Genomic DNA, 20,196 nt, shown 5'->3' with positions numbered 1-20,196 from the left:
TTCATGCATATAAGGAGGAATGTAAATGTTCGAAGTCTGGCCTTACCACAACTTCTCTGGCTGCCATGTTCATCCTGTTCCATACACTGACACTGCTGATGTTTTTAGGGTCCTGGAGATGGCCACACACTTGGCCACCTTGCCAAGAATCAAAAACTCCTTTTAGACATTCTGTAGGCAGGCCCATATCAAACTGATCTTTGATTGTCTGAAAGTCTTATGGAGGAGAAAAAAACAGTAAAGGGTGGGAATCGAATTGCATGTATTATTTTCCCTGGAGTTCAATCAGTTGTTTGCAGAATAGGAGGAAACTCTATCAAGCCTGTTTTAAATTTAGATTGAAATCTCATATAATTCAGAGAAAATGAATCAAGTCAGAGCAGGTACATTTTTCAGTTTTAGCAATTTTGACTTCATTTCCATTTCATCTTTTTCTAGTTCTAGTTCATATTTATGTTTCTAATAAAAATATAACTAGAGTACAGGCCCTATTTTAAAAATGAAACCTAAGATTAAATATATACCAGAATATAGTTTATATAAAGCAATGTATAGTTTTTATTAATGTATGGGAGACAAATTAAGATTCTTAGTAATCTATGTGAAATTCTTTCCTCTGTTTTAGGCAAATTTACATATAATTTTGTGGAACACTGAAGATCTAGATTTAAAATTAGTAAAATAAGAATGTACATTGCCTATAAAAGCAGTTTGCAGTGAGTTGCATATTTTGGAGAAGTTATCTGAGGTTATTTTTTTTGCCATTTATCGGGTCTAGAACTACATCACTTATCATTGTTTTTATGCACTTTCTCTAGTAGGATAGGAGGACCATGGAGACACCCAATTATAGGTTGAGTTTTCTTGGAAGGCATTTGCATTATGAGTTTCTGGTTGTCATAGCTTTTACCCAGATCGCATCATAGATTATAGTTCAAAGTCTGTGTGTGAGGTCTGAGAACCAGTAAAACTTCAAAACAGCAGGTGAGCACTGAATCCCCATTGTCAAACCTGCCTTCTGGTTTCTCCTTATACTGGCTCTGTGTCCCATGGCATCAGATGTCAAATAAAAGGGTTACATTAGGGAAAAAAAAACCACTTTTTTTGCAGGGGGGTGTCCTGAGGATTGAACCCAGGGGAGTTTTACCATTGAGCTTCATCCCCAGCCCCTTTTATTTTTTATTTTGAGCTAGAGTGTCACTGAGTTGCTTAGAGCCTTGCTAAGTTGCTGAGGCCAGCCTCAAACTTGTGATCCTCCTGCCTCAGCCTTCTGAGTGCTGCTGGTATAATAGGAATGTGACAAGGCTCAAGACAATAACGTGTGTGTGTGTGTGTGTGTGTGTGAATGTATCTGTGGTACTGAGGACTGAACCAAGAGAACTCTACCACTGAGCTACATCCCCAGCCCTTTTCATTTTTTATTTTGAGACAGAGTGTCACTAAGTTGCTAGTCTCAGATCTTAACCTCCCAAGTGGCTCTAAGCAACTTAGACACATCTGACATAATGAGTAACTCTTACAATTCAACAGTAAATAGAGAAACCACTCAATTAAAAAATGGGCAAGGCCTGATGGCCCAATTACTGTAATTCCAACTACTCTGGAAATTGGCTGAGGCAGGAGGATCGAAAATTCAAGGTCTGCTTGGGCAACTTGGTGAGATCTTATTTCACAATAAAATTAAATGGACTGGGAATATAGCTCAGTGGTAGAGTTCTAGCCTAGTATGTTTGAGACTCTGGGTTCAATTCCTAATACCACCAAAAAAAAAAAAGACATAAAAAATCCAACAACCTAGTAGGTACCACTTCATTCCCAATAGGGTGACAATTTTTTTAAAAATAATTTTTTAAAAAACAGAAAATAACAAGTAATTGTTAAGCATGTGGAGAAAGTGGAATCCTAGTACATTGCAGGTGGGCATGTGAAATGCTGTGGTTGCTATGAAAAAATAATATGTCGGTTCTTCAAAAAGATAAACAGAGCTAGACCTAGTGGTACATGCCTATAAACTCAATTACGTTGGAAGCTGAGGCAGGAGAATCTAGTTCAAGGCCAGCCTTAGCAACTTAGTAAGACCCCTATTTCAAAATAAAATTTAAAAAAAAAAAGGACTAGGGTTGTAGCTCAGTGATAGAGTGCTTGCCTACCATGCGTGAAGCTGTAGGTTTAATCCCCAGTATCACACACAAAAAGTTAAAACAGAAATATCACATGATCCAGCACTTCTACTCCTAAGTATATATACCTAAGAGAAATAAAAGCAAGCATTTAGGGTTGGAGTTGTGGCTCAGTGATAGAGTGCTTGCCTAGCAAGTGTGTGGCACTCAGGTTTGATTCTCACTACCACATAAAAAATAAATAAAATAAAGGTATTGTGTCCATCTACAGCTAAAAATTTAAAAAAAAATTTTTTTAAAGAAAATAAGTGTTTAATAAAAATTTGTTCCCAAGTGTTTATAATAATACCATTTGCAATAGCCAATAGGTAGAAAAAGCTCACATGTCTATCAACTAATGAATGAATGGATAAACAAAATATGTTATATTTATATGGTGGAATATTATTTAGCTATAAAAATGAAATACTGATATATAATACAACATAAATGAATTTTAAATATATATATATATATATATATATATATATATATATATATATGTATGTATTTTTTAAGAGAGAGAGAGAGGAAGAGAGAATTTTAATATTTATTTTTCAGTTTTTGGCGGACACCACATCATTGTTTGTAAGTGTTGCTGAGGATCGAACCCGGGCGGCACACATGCCAGGCGAGCACGCTACCGCTTGAGCCACATCCCCAGCCCGTTAAATATATTAAACTAAGTGAAAGAAGTCAGATACAATAAGGACACCCATTGTATGCTTCCATTAACATGTAATATCCAGAATAGGAGAGTCTGTAGAGATTAGAGCAGATTAGTGCCACTGGGGAATGGGGGAGTGGGCAGTAACTGCTTAATGGCTACAGAGATTCCTTTGGGGGTGATAAAAGTTTTCTGGAATTAGTGATGATGATTATACAACAGCATTTAAGTATTGAAAGCCTCTGAATTGTGCACTTAATACAGTTAAAATGGTAAATTTTTTTATTATGTGAATCTTTCCTCAATAAAAAAGTGGAGGATGCCAGGTGCAGTGGTGCAGCCTATAATCTCAGTGGCTCCCGAGGCTGAGGCAGGAGGATTGTGAGTTCAAAGCCAGCAACTTAGGCCCTAAAAAACTCAGTGAGACCCTATCTTTAAATAAGATACAAAAAAGGGATTGGGGATGTGACTTGGTGGTTAAGCACCCTGGGTTCAATCCCTGGTACCCCCGTCCCCCCCCCCCAAAAATGGCTCTGGTCAGCTGGAAAGTGAGGAAAGGCAGAAAAGGGCACACTTATCATAGGGAGCTTTAAGATGGGGGAGTATGGCCATAGAAGTGCTTCTTGTCTTTTAAAGACTTGGGGGCCAAAGGAAGACTGGTAAATAAATGGTGGTCTCTGCCCTCAGGAATGAAAGCATAGGAGCCCTAACCTGCTAAACTACTTGCCATGTGTCCTTTTATAGGAACAGCCTTGGTGTGGCCAGGTTGATTGCAGAGCCTGGAGGTCCCAGCCTTGAGCACTGCCATTCTCGGGTGGGAAAGAGAATAGAAAGGAGCTTGTGAAAAGGGGCCCTTTTGGATACTCCTTTTCAACCTTCACACCAAAGCCTGGCTTCTGCTCCTGGCTAGAAGCCATTCTTTTGTCCTACATGGGTGGAGGGAGAGGTGGGTCTCTTATTGTCTCACCCTTTTCTCCCACAGCTCTTGCCTTACCCATGCATTGGGTGTAGAGGAGAGCGAGCCAAAAGCTCAATTCTGCTTTGTAATCATAAATGTCACAGATTTCCAGGTTTTATGGAAAATCCACAGTCCTAGAGGAAGGCAAGTTCCTGGCTGTCAGCACATTTTGGCACCTGGATCTTCCAAATACAGACCTTGTGAGAACTTACTTATCTGACATTATGGCATTTGAGCTAGTGTCTGCTTGTCTTAGAAATTTTGTTCTCCTGGTTAAGTGAAGTGTTTGGAACACTGGAGATGCTGCAGTGCAGCTGGACCTGAATGAGTGGTATTGTCTTCCAGAGGATGAGGCCTGCTCACTAGAAAGTGCAGTTAATTAAGACAGTTCTATTTTTTGATTGACCTTTGGGGCCAAAATTATAGTCATATCAGTTATGCCTATGTTAAAGTAGTTTAATTTCAACCCATTGTTTTCATTTTTCAGCTTTTCTATACTTCCGTTCTGGTGCTCTGCTATGTTATTTATTTCACAAAGTTACTGAGTTCCCCAGAATCAACCAAGCAACATACTCTTCCTGTCTCCAGAATAACAGATCTGTTACCTGATTTTACCAGAAACAGAGTAAGTAATGTATTTTGTCTGATTATTTTAAATCATAGGTGATGGTTATCCTTGAGAGAAAGAAGCTGTAAATAGTTTGTTATAGTTGGAAATACTATTTATTCATTTATTTATTTATTTAGGTTCATACTGGGGCATGCTAACTAAGTAGGAACTCTACCGCTGAGCTACATCCCCAGTACCCCCTCCTTTTGTGGGGGAGTGTGGGTTAAACCTGGGGTCTTGAGCATACTAAGCAAGTGCTCTACCATTGAGTCACATCCCTAGCACCCCCAGCCCTCTTTTAAATTTTATTTTGAGACAGGGTCTTACTAAGTTGCCTAGGCTAGCCTTGAACTTGCAGTCCTCCTGTCTCAGTCTCCCAAGTAACTAGGATTATAAGCACTCAGTGGTAGAGTACTAGCCTAGTATGTTTGAGACTCTGGGTTCAATTCCTAATACCACCAAAAAAAAAAAAAGACAAAAAAATCCAACAACACAGTAGGTACCACTAATGAAAGGTTTTTGAATAGTGCCTTGATCTAATTTTTTTTAATTTCATATTTTCTCTTTGTTATTAATAAAGTATCTTTTATTTTTTTTAAAGAGAGAGAGAGAGAGAATTTTTTAATATATATTTTTTTAGTTTTCGGTGGACACAACATCTTTGTTTGTATGTGGTGCTGAGGATCGAACCCGGGCCGCACACATACCAGGCGAGCACGCTACCGCTTGAGCCACATCCCCAGCCCAGAAAGATAATTTTATAGCTCATAATTATAGAGTACTTGCTATGTGCTAGGCCAATGTTTCCAGATCTTACTACTAGTGGCATTTTGGTCTGAACTTGTTGTAGGAACTGCTGTGTGCACTGTAGAATGTATAACAGGATCACTTTACTTGCCTGGAGCTTCTGCCGCTTCCTACTAGGTGCTTGTAGCAATAGCCTCAGTGTACACCCAGAAACTGCTCTGTCTTTTGGTTTTTCCTTGAATTGAAATGTCATACAAGTTCTAAGAAAGCTAGGTGACACCAATGGTTTCTTTATCTAGGTGTGAGCCTAGTCTTTCACATGATCAACCTTCCCATCTAGACCACTGAGGTCTGATACTTATGTGTGGAAGTGAAACATGATCTTTTTCTGCTCAACTCCTCTCTTGGTCCATTTGCCTTGTTTTCTGACTGTGGTGGGGGCAGTGCTACTGTTCATTGCCCAGAGTTGCACATGAAATGGTCCACTGCACTGCCTCTGCTCAAGTGCTCTATAAACTGCTCTGTGCTGAGCATGTTTCCTTTTCCCCATACTTATTTGCTTACTGGATGTAGTGTACTTTGTTGTGGTAAGTCACCCACTGGACTTTTTAGTCCTCTTTTGTGATTACTTGAAAAGTAGCCAAATATGTGGGACTTAAGTTTCAGAATTTATGGAATCCTGTTATACAACTTTTCAGGGAAAACTAGATATTAAGTGTCGAAGTGACATATGTTTTTAGTTATTAGGAAAGCTTTCCATTCTGATTACTGGATCTTAAGTCAACATGACAATTTTGGATACCACTGTGCCTCATCTGCAGGCTTAGATGGTTAGGACTCTGGATCATTTTTCTTGCATGGAGCGTCTGCCCCTGGCCCATAGAGCAGGTCTGAGTACAGAAGAGTTTCTTCTCTGAGTTCTCCCAGTTCTTTACCAAGCCTGGCCAGCTTTTTATACTGGGCCAGCCCCTGTGTCTCAGCATTATTTAGTAAAGGAGCATGTGAAACTGTTAATATAAGCAAAAAGAGAAGGTAATAAAACAAGTCTGTCAAGTGTTTGTTAACTATCATGGTCTTAGAACCCTGAACCTCAGTTTGTTTATCTGTCAAGTAGGGATAATAATAATCCTTCCCATCTAAAGTTATTTTGAGAGCCTGATGAAATGGGGGCATGTAAAGTGCTCAAGGCTGTGTCCTGGCATGAGTGGGTGACACTAAACGATAGTTTTGTCACTACCATTACACTGCTGCTTTGAGAGCAGAGTTGGCTTTGACAGAGGACCCTAGCAAGCAAACACTGATGCCAGTGTTGGGATAAAAAGTCCCACCTCATGGAGCCTGATGTAGGGATCAAATGAGAGAAAACGAGACACTAAAAGCCTCCAACAGAAGCAATTAGATCCAGGCACTATTCAAAAACCTTTCATTAGGCTCTAATTCTCCTGAATTAAGCCCAAACTCGACAGCCCAAACCTGTTACATTCCTGCATCATTGTGTTGGAATTGAGAATTCAAAGATAACTTGGGTACTTAGGTGGCTGGATAGGGAGAAAGAGAGAAAGAAAAGGTGAACAGAGATTATGAAGGGAGGTAAACCTGGCCTGCTGAGCTGGGTCAGGTAGTAGTGACCTCAGTGCTGTGATTTTCAGATGAGAGAATCAAGGCTTAATAAAGTTAGTTATCTTGCCTGGCCTTTGGACTGTGTCAAGAACAGAAGCTTGAGCTCCATTCTCCAAGCTTGAGCCTGAAGTGTGAACCTACTATGAGAAGGGTGGGCTAGAGAAAAAGACGTGAAAAGGTTCAGTAGGAGGCTCTGTAATTGGCCAGGTGAGACGCAGTGAGAGCAGGGGGAGGGTGGTTGGAAATGGGAATGGACAGGCTGGGGCAGAGTCAACAGCTCTGGGATGACCTGGACAAGTGGAGCAAGGGGTAAAGGAAACAATGCTGTGTGGGGCTGTAGTGGTGATGGAGGGCAAGGGCAGGAGTGTGGCCTCAGGCTCTCTGGTGACTCTTGTCAGTGCGAGAAGGATGTGGCTAATTGGATCATCCTAAGTCAGAAGAGTTTGGGAAGTGGAAGAGTGACTCAAGCTAAAGCTACATGAGGTTCTTTTATTTTTAAAAAAATATTTTTAGTTGTCGATGGACACAGTACTTTATTTTATTTATTTATGTGGTGTTGAGGATTGAATCCAGTGCCTCACGTGTGCGAGGCAAACGCTGTACCATTGAGCTACAACCCCAGCCCTTTTGTGGTGTTACTGCCCATCACCTTTCACTTTCCAAGACTCATTTTCCCCATCAATCAGGGAAGCTGTGGAATGGCTTAGATTTTAGAGAAATTCACTTCTGTTTAGACCATATCAGCAGAACCAACTCAGCTTTGTGAAATAGGTCTTTTTTACCATCCCAAGTGAGAAATTCATTCTGAATAGAATGGTAGAAGTCACAGAATTTGCTACCTCTTTTCTTCCACTTAGCAGACACCCCCAAGTTGAACCCCCATCTCAGATTGGACTTAACTGCCAATGTATCCTTAATGAGCACTTTGTGGACGCAGCAGTAAGCAGTGTGACTGTTCCTTCTGAACTACAGCCCATTTAAATTGAAGGCATTAGGAGAAAGAAATCAATGAGCATGAACTTTTCAGATTGGATTCCCTGTCATGATTTCACACTCCTAATGAACTTTTTCTTTGAAGAATTCATATTCCCAAAGCCATTCACAACCAACTGGCAAGAGGACTTCACCAGTGCCTCATGGATAAGCTGCAACTTTTTGTTTCTTTTGAAAAGAGCACAGGTACTGCTGTACAGATCCCTCAGAGAGCCATCCACATTGCTTGGGCCCGGAAGTAGTGTGAGGGAAATGGCGGTGCCAAGCCTCCCCCAGAGCTGGGCAGAAACAGCATTTGTAGATGAGTGGTCCGTAGCACCCCCTAGTGGTGGTAACTTGTCAGGTGCTCTTTATTCTTGGGGGAGAGATGATGGCCTGTTTTAAACATCTTGTGGCCCATTTTTCTTCTCACAAGGGAATATTTACTCTGGGGCTTGAGCTTCCTGGCTTCTGCTGTAGGTTTGGCGATGCCCTGAAGGCAGCACAATTCCAGAGGATTCAGACCTGTTTTCCCACTGTTTAGAAGGGAAGTTCAGGTGAGGAGAATGGGGGCTGAAACCACTTGCTTAAGAGATGCTGTAGATTTGCCCTGTCCTAAATGGTAGCCGCCAGCCACATATGGCTATACAGCATTTTGGATCATGGCTAATCTGAATTGAGATGAGCTGTAAGTGCAAGAAATATACTGGATTTCAAAGACTCAGTATGAAAAAAATAATGTGAAATGACACACACATTTAAATATATACATATATATTTATTTGATATTTTAACATTGATTACATGTTGAAAGAATGATATTTTGGGTTAAATAAAATATGTTTAAATTAATTTCACCTGTTTCTTGTTCACATTCCCTGAGACTGCTAGAAAATTGAACATTACATTTCAGCTGGATAGCATTGCTGTACACAGATAAGCTTTGGGTCAAGAACAGGGGACCATGTGACTGGGCAGGTTCCAGGAATACTCTTGCACCCACTTCCACAGCTGAGGTTTGGAGAGATGACATGGGCCTTTGTGATTCACCCCCTACCAAAGAGCCCTTTGAAATCCCACCACTTAAAAGTCATCACTTCAGATAATCAAAAATGTTAAAAATGCAGATATCCTAGGATTAAGAACCTACCATCTTGGGCTGGAGATGTGGCTCAAGCTGTAACATGCTCGCCTGGCATGCGCAGGGCGCTGGGTTCAATCCTCAGCACCACATAAAAATAATAAAGATGTTGTGTCTACTGAAATCTGAAAAATAAATTTAAAAAAAAAAGAACCTACCATCTAGACTGAATTTCTGGGATTCCAAGATGCTTATATGATAGAGGAGGGGCCCCAGGGGAACTGGGGGAGATTAACTAGCCATCCCTCTCTTCCATTTTATGGTTAGCTCTCTGGCTTTAAAGCCACGTGTCTCATACATTGACCTTTACTTTGAGTATTTGCTTCCTTCTTACCCTCTTTGTCCTTAGAAGGTAGAGAGTTTGGTGCCTCCAGGAACTTCAAAAGAACAATATCAGAACTTTTGTTTTTTTCCTTTCCTCTATTATACTAATTTCAAGTGGTTTACTTGACCTTAGAAGGCTGAATTTCTTTTGAAATTTACAAGCATATCTCATATGCTTGTGTAAAAGGACCCTAGGTGGCCTATTAGGATGTGGAGCAGAATTTATACTATAGATTGGTGTACTTCAGATGTGTATATGCATGCATGTGTTACTTGAACCCACGGGTACTCTACCACTGAACTATATCCTCAGTTCTTTTTATCTTTTAGTACAGGGTTTCACTAAGGTGCCCAGGCTGACCTTGAATTTGTGATCACTTTACCTCAGCCTACCAAGTCATTGAGGTTTCAGGCATGTCACCTAGACAGACTATTTTGAAGAAAGGAACTCACTCTAAGCTGTATGTGTTAGACGTGGTCAGTGTCCTGTCTGAGTTTCCAAAGAGATTGTAGTGGTTCTTTAGAGGTCTTTGTGTATAAATGTTGGGTATGCTCTTTATAGACTTTCTCTTTGTATTTGATAATTGGGTTGGTCAGCTTTCTGTTATTATAACAAATACCTGAGATAAGCAGCTTATCAAGAGATAAGGTTTATTTTGGCTTATAGTTTTAGAGGTTTCAGGTCCATGATGTATTGGCCCAATTGCTTTGGGCTTATGTCAAGGTAGAAGTGTGTGGCAGAATAAGACAGCTTACCTCATGGCCAGGAAGCTAGAGAAAAAGGAAGAGTCTAGAACCCCACAATTCCATTCATAAGTACACTGTCAATGACTTACTATGCTTCATCTCTGAGAGATTCTGCCACCACTCAAGAGTGCCATGCGGGGGTCCAAGCCTTTAACACATGGCCTTTGGGGTACATTCAAGATCCAAACTATAGCAGTAGCATAAAGTCTTTTCTAGTATTTGTGGATGCTTTCTGTATGCTTAATGTTAAATAAGAATTCAGTGGGGACTATTCCAAGTTGGAGTTTAGGGACCAGATTTGAGTTTGCCTCTCATGTAGCATTATATTCTAAGCCTTGAAATATCCAGGATTTTAACATTGTTTTGTTTTTGTTTTATAGGATTTTGTAAATTGGAAAGAGGCTAAATTAACCTGGAGTTTTTTCAAACAGTCTTTCTTGAAACAGATTTTGACAGAAGGTAAGTAAACGGTTACTCTGAGCAGTCAGGAGATCATGGTAGAAATAGAGGGATTTCACAGAACTGTTGATTACCTGGATCAAAACTACCTGTCTGGAGCCCCCTTGGCAGAGGACCCTCAGAATTTTTTTTTATTTTTTTAATGAGAGGGAAAACAACATTTATTTAGTTTTATGCTTTACTTAAGTTACCTAATTTAAATCTCTCTACAGCCTCATTAAAGACATTTCCCCCTTTATTATGGATAAGGAAACTGAGCGTCAGTGAGGTTGTAGAATTTTTTTCGGGGTCCTACAGTAATGAGGAACAGTTTAATTGGAATCCAAGTCTGAGTTAGTCAGCTTTCCATTACTGTGAAAAAATACCTAAACTAATCAACTTAAAAGGAGAAAGGGTTTATTTTGGTTCACAGTTTAAGAGGTTTCATTCCATGGCCACTTGTCCCTGGTGCTTTGGGCCTGTGGTAATACAGTACATCATGGCAGGAGCCTGTGGTGGAGGAGGCTTGTTCATCTCATCACAGCAGGGAAGCAAAGAGAGAGACAATAGTGGTCTAAGGTTCCAGTATCTTCTTCAACAGTGTGCCGTCACAACCTGACTTCTTCCCACTAAGCCCCACTCCCTAAAGGTCCCACTACCTCTCAGTCATTTGCTGAGGACCAAGCAGAGCCAAACTATCAAAGTCTAACTATAAAACCAGGTGGTATATCATTTTAATAGAGTTGTTATAAAAGTGTTATCAATTACAGAAAACTTTGGAGATAGAGGAAATTACCAATGAATTCATAATTCCAATTTTTTAATATATTTTTTCTTTCTTTTTTTTCCAATATTTTTAAGAACCAGGTTTTCATCGTTTTATTTTCTTACTCAAGATTGACCCATGTGATAATTTGGTCAGATATCTGATTTCTGACAGAACTCCTAATGCAGAGGCCCTGACAATGAGCTGAAAGCATAATATATGTGTTGATTTTTACTCAGCTTAAATTCAGAGAATGAAATTTGAGGTAGCTATAAGCAGCTGGAAGGTGGAGGGGTTTTTCCTACATACAGATTCGATGTCAATAGATCTGCATATCTGTTACTGAACATATTTTTTTTATCTTTTCAAAATTATCCATTTTTTTTTTTTTTTTTTTTGGTACCAGGGATTGAACCCAGGAGCACTTAATCATTGAGCCACATCCCCAGCCTGTTCTTTTTATTATTATTATTATTATTTGAAGACAAGGTCTTGTGCTAAGTTGCTGAGGGTCTTGCTAAGTTACTGAGGCTGGCTTTGAACTTGTGATCCTTCTGCCTCAGCCTCCCCAACCACTGGGATTACAGACATGCACCACCATACTCAGCTCAAAATGATCTTTTAGTTATAAAAGTAATATAATCCTATTACAAAAATTCTAAAAACCAGAAAATATAATTCTAGTATTCTAAAACAACTACTCTCACTATTATCTTGTTATTTTCTTCTCCCCATATTTGTGTTTTGTTAATTATGACTCCAAAGGGAAGTAATTTACTCCCCCGCCAGGCCTCTTTTCCTATCTATGAGCTGAGAGAGGACCAAGAGGGGCCTAAGGGCCCTCTGAGCCTTCAGAGTACATGCTTCTAATCTGAGCTTTATGACTGCTGGTACAAAAGTTAAACTATTCAGGGGATTTCTGCATTAGAAACCTTGAGAGCTGGCTCCTAGAAAGCAGGGAGTCTCCCTGCTGGGCCTGGCACACCACAGATGTTCAGCAAGTATTTGTTGATAGAGTAAGAAGAGTGGCAACAGAAGAGAACTGTAGCAAAATTGTATGTTATGGTAGTTCACATTGTGATTAGAACAGAAAAATCAATGGAGAAAGTTTTGGTAAGGATGTTGTTTGTACTTTTTTCTTCCCAAAGTTTTAAGAGCAGTTTTAATGAGTTTGAGGGAGTTGGATCCAGTCTACATGATGTTCTTCAATTCATTGTACAGATTGCAGTTGCTAGACATGTTTGCAACATTTAATTAAGCCATTCACTAAAGCCTCCTGAGCTTGTCCTGACCAAATCCAGGTACTTGCCCCACAGTTGGGCCATACTAATATGACTTCCTTTCTTACAGAAGGCCATTAGGAACTTCTCAGGGCCTCCATCTCCATGGCTAGAAAATAAGGAAGTAGGCTGAATGACAACTTAGGTTTCTTTTATCTTTACAAACTACAGCTCTGAGTCATGTTCAGTGGTGCACACCTGTAATCCCAACAACTCTGGAGGCTGAGATAGGAAGATCATAAGTTTGAGGCCAGCCTCAGTAACTTAGGGAAACCCTGTCTCAAATAAAAAATAAAAAGCATTGGGAATATAGGTCAGTAGTAAAGCTCCCCTGGGTTCAATCTCCAATATAAAAATAATAACAATAATAATTATTATTATGACTCTAAAAAAAGTTAAAATAACTTTGTAGTAGCAAAAATATATGTGCTCCTCCCTTCTGCCCCCACATTTCCTGCAGCACTGTATGCAAGGTGCTGAGACTAGAGATGAAGAGTATCAAACAGACCGTGACCTCAAGGAACTCATTCTCTCACCAGTTGCACACATCATGTGGTTAACCATTTCAAGACTGTGGGACTGTACTTGGAAATGTTAACTCAGTCATTAGAAGTCTCTGGAATGCCTCTCATTTCCTGGATCTCTGCTAGGAACTCAGAGACAAAGATAACTGAGAGGGGTCTTCTGCCCTCAGGAAGCTGGTAGAATATGAGGAGAGGCCTATGCTGCCAGAAGGTAGGGAAAAGCCAGTCTGGGTTGTAAAAATGCCCTAGCTAGGCCCAGCCTGACTCTAAGCAGCAACTGGAGGCTAACCCCAGATAGGTAGATGACAACAGAGGATGACAGTGTGATAGGGATGAGACTGGTGAAGAGAGGCCACATTCATACACAGAATGAAGAAGCTCAGACTTTTTGCAAACACTAATGAGCCATTTGAAGGTGTGAAAGCAGGGTACAGTTGTCCCTTGGTATCCTGAGAGATCGGTTCCAAGGTCTCTCCCTGCCAACAATGGATAAATCTAAAATCTGAGGATGTTCAAGTCTCTTATATAAAATGGTGTAGTATTTGCATATAATCTAGATATATCCTTTGTCTACTTTAAATAATCTCTAGAATACTAATAATACCTAATGTAATATAAATGCTATGTAAATCATTGTTAAACTGTATTGTTTAGGGATTGATGATAAGAAAAGAAGATTTGTACATGTTCAGATGCAGTTTTTTTTCCCCCCTGAAATGTTAACAGTTAGGGTAGATCAGAGATACAGACCTGGGAGGACCTTCAGAGGTCTTTGCTACATATACTTGTAAGGAGACAAGATCAGAGAGAGGAGAGTCTTGACAGAAGAAGGAAATTTAACCTCTTAATTAATGCTTTCTTTTATGATTATTTTCTAGGAGGTGAGAATTTGCCCTTTTAGGCTTTGGGCACTGTTTAGTGCTGTCTTTTTAAGAGTTAGTGCTTTTCACTTATGGATAAGAAAATTCATAGAATGGGACAGAGTTGCTCCAGGGTGGTGTCTTCATCTTGAAGGCATTGGGCTGCCTTAGATTTGAGGATGAACTGAGCTTCCAGAACCTCCAGGCCCTGGGGAGTGGGGGCGGGTCTCTCCACCTGAGAGGAAGTGGAATGAGCATGTGCCACTGTCATGGACATTTCCCTTCACAGATAATTTACACTCTGGTTATTTCACCCACTTAAGACTTGGGACACACTGGGAATGTAGCTTAGTGGTAGAGTGCTTGCCTAGCTTGTACAATGCCTAGCGTTCTATTCTCAGCACTGCAAAAAACAAATAAACTTGTGACAGTCGTTTAGTAATTTCTCCATATTTTATTTTTAACTTATTAGATTGGTTTTATTGGTTGGTTTTTAATTTAGCTGGCTTGGAGATTTGCTGTTAATAAAGCCCTCAGCATTGTCCAAATTATGAGATTACTTGAAATCAGCATTAGGACAAGGAACATGTCTGTAACTGATTATCTGATTTTTCTTCTTTGAGGGTATTCGTCCACCTGAAAAGTTGATAAATGATGAGAGTAAAGGAAATTAATTTATGCATTCAAAATGCTAATTATTTTGCTTTTCCATTTATAGGCGAGAGATATGTGATGACATTTTTGAATGTTTTAAATTTTGGTGATCAAGGTAAGATGAAATTCTACAGTGTTTTAATTAAAGGTGAATACTATTAATAGATACTTCTTAATATCTTTCTTTGTGGTTTGACATATTTAATGAAAAATGAATCTGAACACTATTATAAATGAATAAATGAATTTTTAAAAAAATATTTATTTTTTAGTTGTAGTTGGACACAATACCTTTATTTTATTTACTTATTTTTATGTGGTGCTGAGGATTGAACCCAGGACCTCACACGTGCTAGGCGAGCACTCTACCACTGAGCCACAACCCCAGCCCCTAGAAATGAATTCTTAAGATTATAAATTGTACATCTTTGTATAAATATATACAGTGCACTGACTATGCCCTCTTGTGTAACTTGAGTGGCAAGTTATTGTTGGGACCCTTTTGCCTTCTGCTTCCTGCTGAGCTCTGGTGCTCATTTTGGGGGTTGGAAGTGTGCTAGGAGAGAAGAAAAAGGGAATTCACTATCACAGTAATAAAGATCTGCCCTGGGTTTATGTGGCTAAATAAGTCTTTCTCAGTTTTTTTTTTCTTTTCCATATTTATTTATACCAAAGAAATGAAAAAACAATTTAAAAAGCAACTTTACTTTTATTAAAAAGTGCTAGATAGAAGATCTTGTCGATTGTGTGAATGTCAGCATCTTGATTGATATTGTATTACAGTTTTGCAAGATGTTACCATTTTGGGAAACTGGGTAATGGGTACATGGGCTCTCTGGATTATTTCTTTAACTACATGCAAAGCTAAAATTATCTCAAGATTTTTAAAAAGTTTAATTAAACATATTTACCATTTTAATAATGTTGTGAAAGTTAAAATAGAAAAACAAATATGATTGTCATTTCTTTCTTTTTGTTTTATAGGTGTATATGATATAGTGAATAATCTTGGGTCCCTTGTGGCCAGGTTAATTTTTCAGCCAATAGAGGAGAGTTTTTATATATTCTTTGCTAAGGTGCTGGAGAGGGAAAAGGATGCCACACTTCAGCGGCAGGTAATCTTCATTCTCAGGCCTATCATCTCTCAAGTGAACTTCTATCTAATTGCTAGACAAACAGAAATGTGGAATGGTCTACTTCCCTTTTGTTTGATATGAAATGTTCTAGTTTTCATTTTTCTATCACATTCTGGCAGATGGCAGCACCCAAGCTCATTTCTGTTTCCTGACCTTTACCCTCTCCTCCTGGCTGTCCCCTTTTGTCTTACCCCTTTGTCCCTTTGTATGACCTTACTTTTAACCCAGCCCTCCCAGCTTTTTTTTTTTTTTTTTTTTTTTTTTGGCTACTGGGGATTTAACCCAGGGGCACTTAATCACTGAGCCACATCTCCACCCCTTTTTATTTTTTATTTTGAAACAAGGTCTCTCTAAGTTGTTGATGCTGGTTCAAACTTGCAGTCCTCCTGTCTCACAGGCGTACACTACCATTCCTGGCTTCAGAGCTCTTTATAGTTGTCCCCAGTGCAGCACAGAACACCCATCCATGGCTTAGTTTTAGGTATAAGAATAGGATAGTCTCTCTTATTCTCAGATTCTCAACAACCAGAGGGCCAGGTGCAGTGGCACACATCTGTAATTCCAGCAACTTTGGATGCTGAGGCAGGAGGATCACAAGCAACTTGAGGCCCTAAGCAACTTGGCAAGATCCTTCCTCAAAATAAAAAATAAATAAATAAAAAGGGCTGGGGGTGTGGTTCCATGGTTAAGCACACCTGAGTTCAATCCTTAGTACCAAAAAAAAAAAAAAAAAAAAAACAGAGGATGCCAAGGTTGGAGCTGGGCTAACCTACAGCTTAGGGAAGAAAATATGTGGTCACAAGGGCTTCTCTCACCACACCAGTTATGTAAGTTTTTTAAAGACTGTGTCTGTCCAGGGCTACATTCTGACCCTAAAAATCTATGTGCTCCAGTTGGTCAATACGAAGAGATTTTAATCCAGGAGCATTTGGTTATAGAAAACTACTTTTTCTAAAATCATTGAAAATGTCTGACGTATCTTAGAATTCAAAGAAAACAAAATCCATCTCTTACATATGTAAGAAGGCATTTTACAAAGTATAGTTTATGCACACAGTATCTCAAGATGAGCTACTTTAGTTCTCAGTCTGGTTTAAGAATATGAACCCAAGTGTACGTTGATAATAAATCAACATCTTGAGATATTTGTCAGGAGAAACATGAGCCGGCTGGCATAGATGAAAACTTACTCCATTTTAGAATAAAATATCAGGGCTGGGGCTGTAGCTCAGTGGCAGAGTGTTTGCCTAGCATGTGTGAGGCCATTTTACATAAGGGACTTGAGCATCCTCAGATTTTAGATTTATCCATTGTTGGCAGGGAGAGACCTTGGAATCGGTTCCTCAGGACACCAAGTGACTTTAGCACCACATAAAAATAAATAAAGACATTCTGTCCATCTACAACTACAAAAAAAATCTTTTTAATCAGGGTAGAGTGAGTGGTTCATAAGCAATATTTAAAATGATTCATTCTAAATGAGTTGAAAACTAAACCTCCCCCCTTGCCACCTAAGAGATACACACTATCCCCACCTTTTTTTTTTCCTGATTGAAAAGAAATGTGCTACAGAAAAGCAATGAGGTTTTATCTTAATTCATTTGGAAAAATGATCTGTAAAACAGTACAGGGGGAAGGTGAGATGTGAGGGTGTTCTTCAGTTCATGATTTATCCAGCTTCCTTCCCTTTCCCCCTAACCCAGGAGGACTTTGCTGTGGCTGCTACGGTTTTGGAGTCCTTGCTCAAGCTGGCCCTGCTGGCTGGCCTGACCATCACTGTTTTTGGCTTTGCCTATTCTCAACTGGCTCTGGATATCTATGGAGGGGCCATGCTTAGCTCAGGATCAGGTATGTGCTAGAGTTTTGTCTAGTTTGTTTTAATTTCCAAACAGAAATAGAAGAGTCTCCTGAAGTTCAAAAATTTGCGCACACGCAGTGAACATCTGTGTTCCTGGAGAGTTGTGGGAAAGCTGGGCTTGTGGGACTGTTCTCTCACTGGAGTTGAGATGTGCATGCTCAGGGTGATCAGTTCCCCAGCCTCACCTGGAGAAGTTATGAATCTTCCTTACAGTTGGCTTCCTCTCAGGCCTAAAATGTGTTTGCCAAGCACTTGCCTGTGCTCCCTCTGGGGCAAGGGAGGAGGGCAGAGAGCAGGCTCTAATGAATCTCCGCTTGGTATTAAACACATCTGAAGATAGTAAATGCCACATAAATCCCAGGCCTGATGCATAAAAGCCTCGGAAGGACAACCCAGAGCAATTTGCAGAGAATAAAATTGATCTCAGCAAATAAAATGGTATATTTAATCCACTGACTCTTGGTGTTTGAAGGAGAAAACTATTGAATATGTCTGATGAAATACCTGGTACCCAGGCTGCTGAGACTCTCATAGCACTTTCTGGTCCTTGGGAACTTCACCAGTTTCAAAATGTGCAGGGCTATAGGCTAGCAATAGTCCATTTGTAGAATTTCATTTTGGATTTAGCAAAGATGTTTTTAATTACTCAGGTCACTAGACAAGAATTTAGAAGATTTTTTTCTGTTGCCCCATCTCAGTATAATTAAGGGCTTTGTCCAATGCCTTTTTACAAGTTCTTTCACTATTGTAGTTGCCACTATACTGGCGCTCAAACTTTTGGTATTGGGAAAAAATGGCCAAGTTTCTACACTAGAACAAAGGTCATGAAGTTCGTAGGAACACCTGCTATGAAGCCAATGAAGTGGTTTGCAGCTCCCTGGGGCTTGTGTTGTAAGAAGTACATTTCCATCAGGCAACTGCAGGGAGGCCTCATTAGGAAGCCATTAGTAAGTTTATGTGCAGAGATTGGGGATCAACTGTTTCACAGCAGCTCTGCCCCTTTAGAAAGCAATCACTAAGGAACAGCCTTTTCTGTAACAGTCACAGGATGTTGCCAAGAAAGGCTGTCCCCATCATTGTAATGTTCATCTGGTAGAGTAATTAATCACAGAAGAGATGCACACAAACTACTATCATTGTGTTGTCCTTTTATTTAAGTGAGGTGCAGGTATGGTTTTGAGCGTCAGTAATAGAGTTAGCAATTAAAAGGATCAGAGTTCTGAATCATTAATAATTTTAGACTCAAAAAGATGTTCTCCAGTCTCATCTTCAGAGAGAGCAGTCCTGAGAATAGTTCTTGTGTCTCAGTGTCTTAAAAGCATTGTGGTTTGGTGTGTCACTGCAGGGTCTTCAGGACCACTGGCCTCTCTTGCCTAGGCCAGGGTCCCAGCATAACTGCCCCAGCACGGTCTTTTAGCATTTATCTCTGAGTCTTTGGTGCCTCATACTTTTTTGGGGGGGAGGGCGGGTACCAGGGATTGAACTTGGGCAGTTGACCACTGAGCCACATCCCAAGCCCTATTTTATATTTTATTTAGAGACAGGATCTCATTGAGTTGCTTAGTGCCTCGCTTTTGCTGAGGTTGGCTTTGAACTCGTGATCCTTCTGCCTCAGCCCCCAAAGCTGCTGGGGTTGCAGGCGTGTGCCACAGTGCCTGGTAGTGCCTCTCACTTTGATCAAACTTCCACTCTCTATAAAGCCCATGTGGCTTCTAGGTAGGGCAGTACTTTTCACAATGTGCCTGCTGACTGTCCCTATCTGTGCTGCCCCTCTTCTCCTTACCTGCTCCTGTCTCATCAGACTGTATCTCCTTAGGCCTTTACTGTACCAGAAAATATAACACTTTTGCTCTCTCCATTCTACCTCGTATTCCCCACAACCCCACTTTTTTGTTTTTCAATACCCCAGGTGCATTCTACCACTGAACTACATCCCCAGCCCTTTTTATTTCTTATTTTGAGTCAGTGTCTCTCTAAATTGCCCAGGCTGGCTTGAATTTGCAATTCTCCTGCCTTAACCTTCCAAGTAGCTGGGATTACAGGCATGTACCACCATGCCCAGCTTCTTGACTTTTTAATTTTTTTTCTTTGTGGCCTTATATTACTTTCCTGGGGCTTAATGACAAAGTACTACAGACTGAGTGGCTTTATTTAATTATTTTGCTGTGCTAGGGTTTGAACTTGTGAATGTTAGGCACGTGTTCTACCACTGAGCTACACTCTCAGTCCCTCTAGTGACTTTATTTTGTTTGTTTGTTTGGTACTAGGGATTGAACCACTGAGCCACATCTACAGCCCTTTTTTATATTTTCTTTTGATAAAGGGTCTTGCTGAGTTGTTCAGGGCATCACTAAGTTGCTGAGGCTGGCTTTGAACTTGCCATCCTCCTGCCTCAGTCTCTTAGGCCACTGGGATTACAGGCATGTGCCACCACACCTGGTCCTTTAGTGACTTTAAATTGCAGAAATTACTGTATCATGGTCCTTTCTGAAGGCTAGAAGTCCAAAATCAAGGTGCCAACAGGGTTTTGCTCTCTGATAGCATTAGGAGAAGGTCTTTTCTTGCCTCTTCTAGTTTCTGGTGTTTGTTCATAGTCCTGGGTATTCCTTGGCTTGTCCTTGTATCACTTAAGTCATGTGTCCATGTTCTCCCTATTTGTCTTCACATTTTCTTCCCTTTGTTTTTATATCTGTCTTTTGTCCACATTTCCCCTTTTTGTAAGGATACCAGTCATT

The 20,196-nt window shown here is 40.0% G+C and overlaps 1 protein-coding gene across 3 annotated transcripts in view; it reads left to right on the top strand.

Annotated features, from left to right (window-relative positions):
* Nucleotides 1–20,196, top strand: part of Rft1 (RFT1 glycolipid translocator homolog) — a 43,348-nt gene that overhangs the window by 12,223 nt on the left and 10,929 nt on the right. For 2 of the 3 annotated variants that reach the window (XR_013092485.1, XM_076868175.1), the window contains exons 6-10: nt 4,272–4,409; nt 10,326–10,404; nt 14,532–14,615; nt 15,452–15,582; nt 17,307–17,451. Coding sequence is in view for 2 of the 3 variants with exons in the window: in XM_076868175.1 (XP_076724290.1) it covers nt 4,272–4,409; nt 10,326–10,404; nt 14,532–14,615; nt 15,452–15,582; nt 17,307–17,451 (577 nt within the window). In the remaining variant the exon portion in view is untranslated. The remainder of the gene's footprint in view (nt 1–4,271; nt 4,410–10,325; nt 10,405–14,531; nt 14,616–15,451; nt 15,583–17,306; nt 17,452–20,196) is intronic. The other variant, XM_076868186.1, reaches the window with a different exon arrangement.

Source organism: Callospermophilus lateralis, chromosome 1 (assembly GCF_048772815.1).
Source record: "Callospermophilus lateralis isolate mCalLat2 chromosome 1, mCalLat2.hap1, whole genome shotgun sequence".
NCBI classification, from domain to species: Eukaryota; Metazoa; Chordata; class Mammalia; order Rodentia; family Sciuridae; genus Callospermophilus; species Callospermophilus lateralis.
Note: the sequence above shows the minus strand (reverse complement) of the source record. Positions and strands in the feature narration are given on the sequence as shown.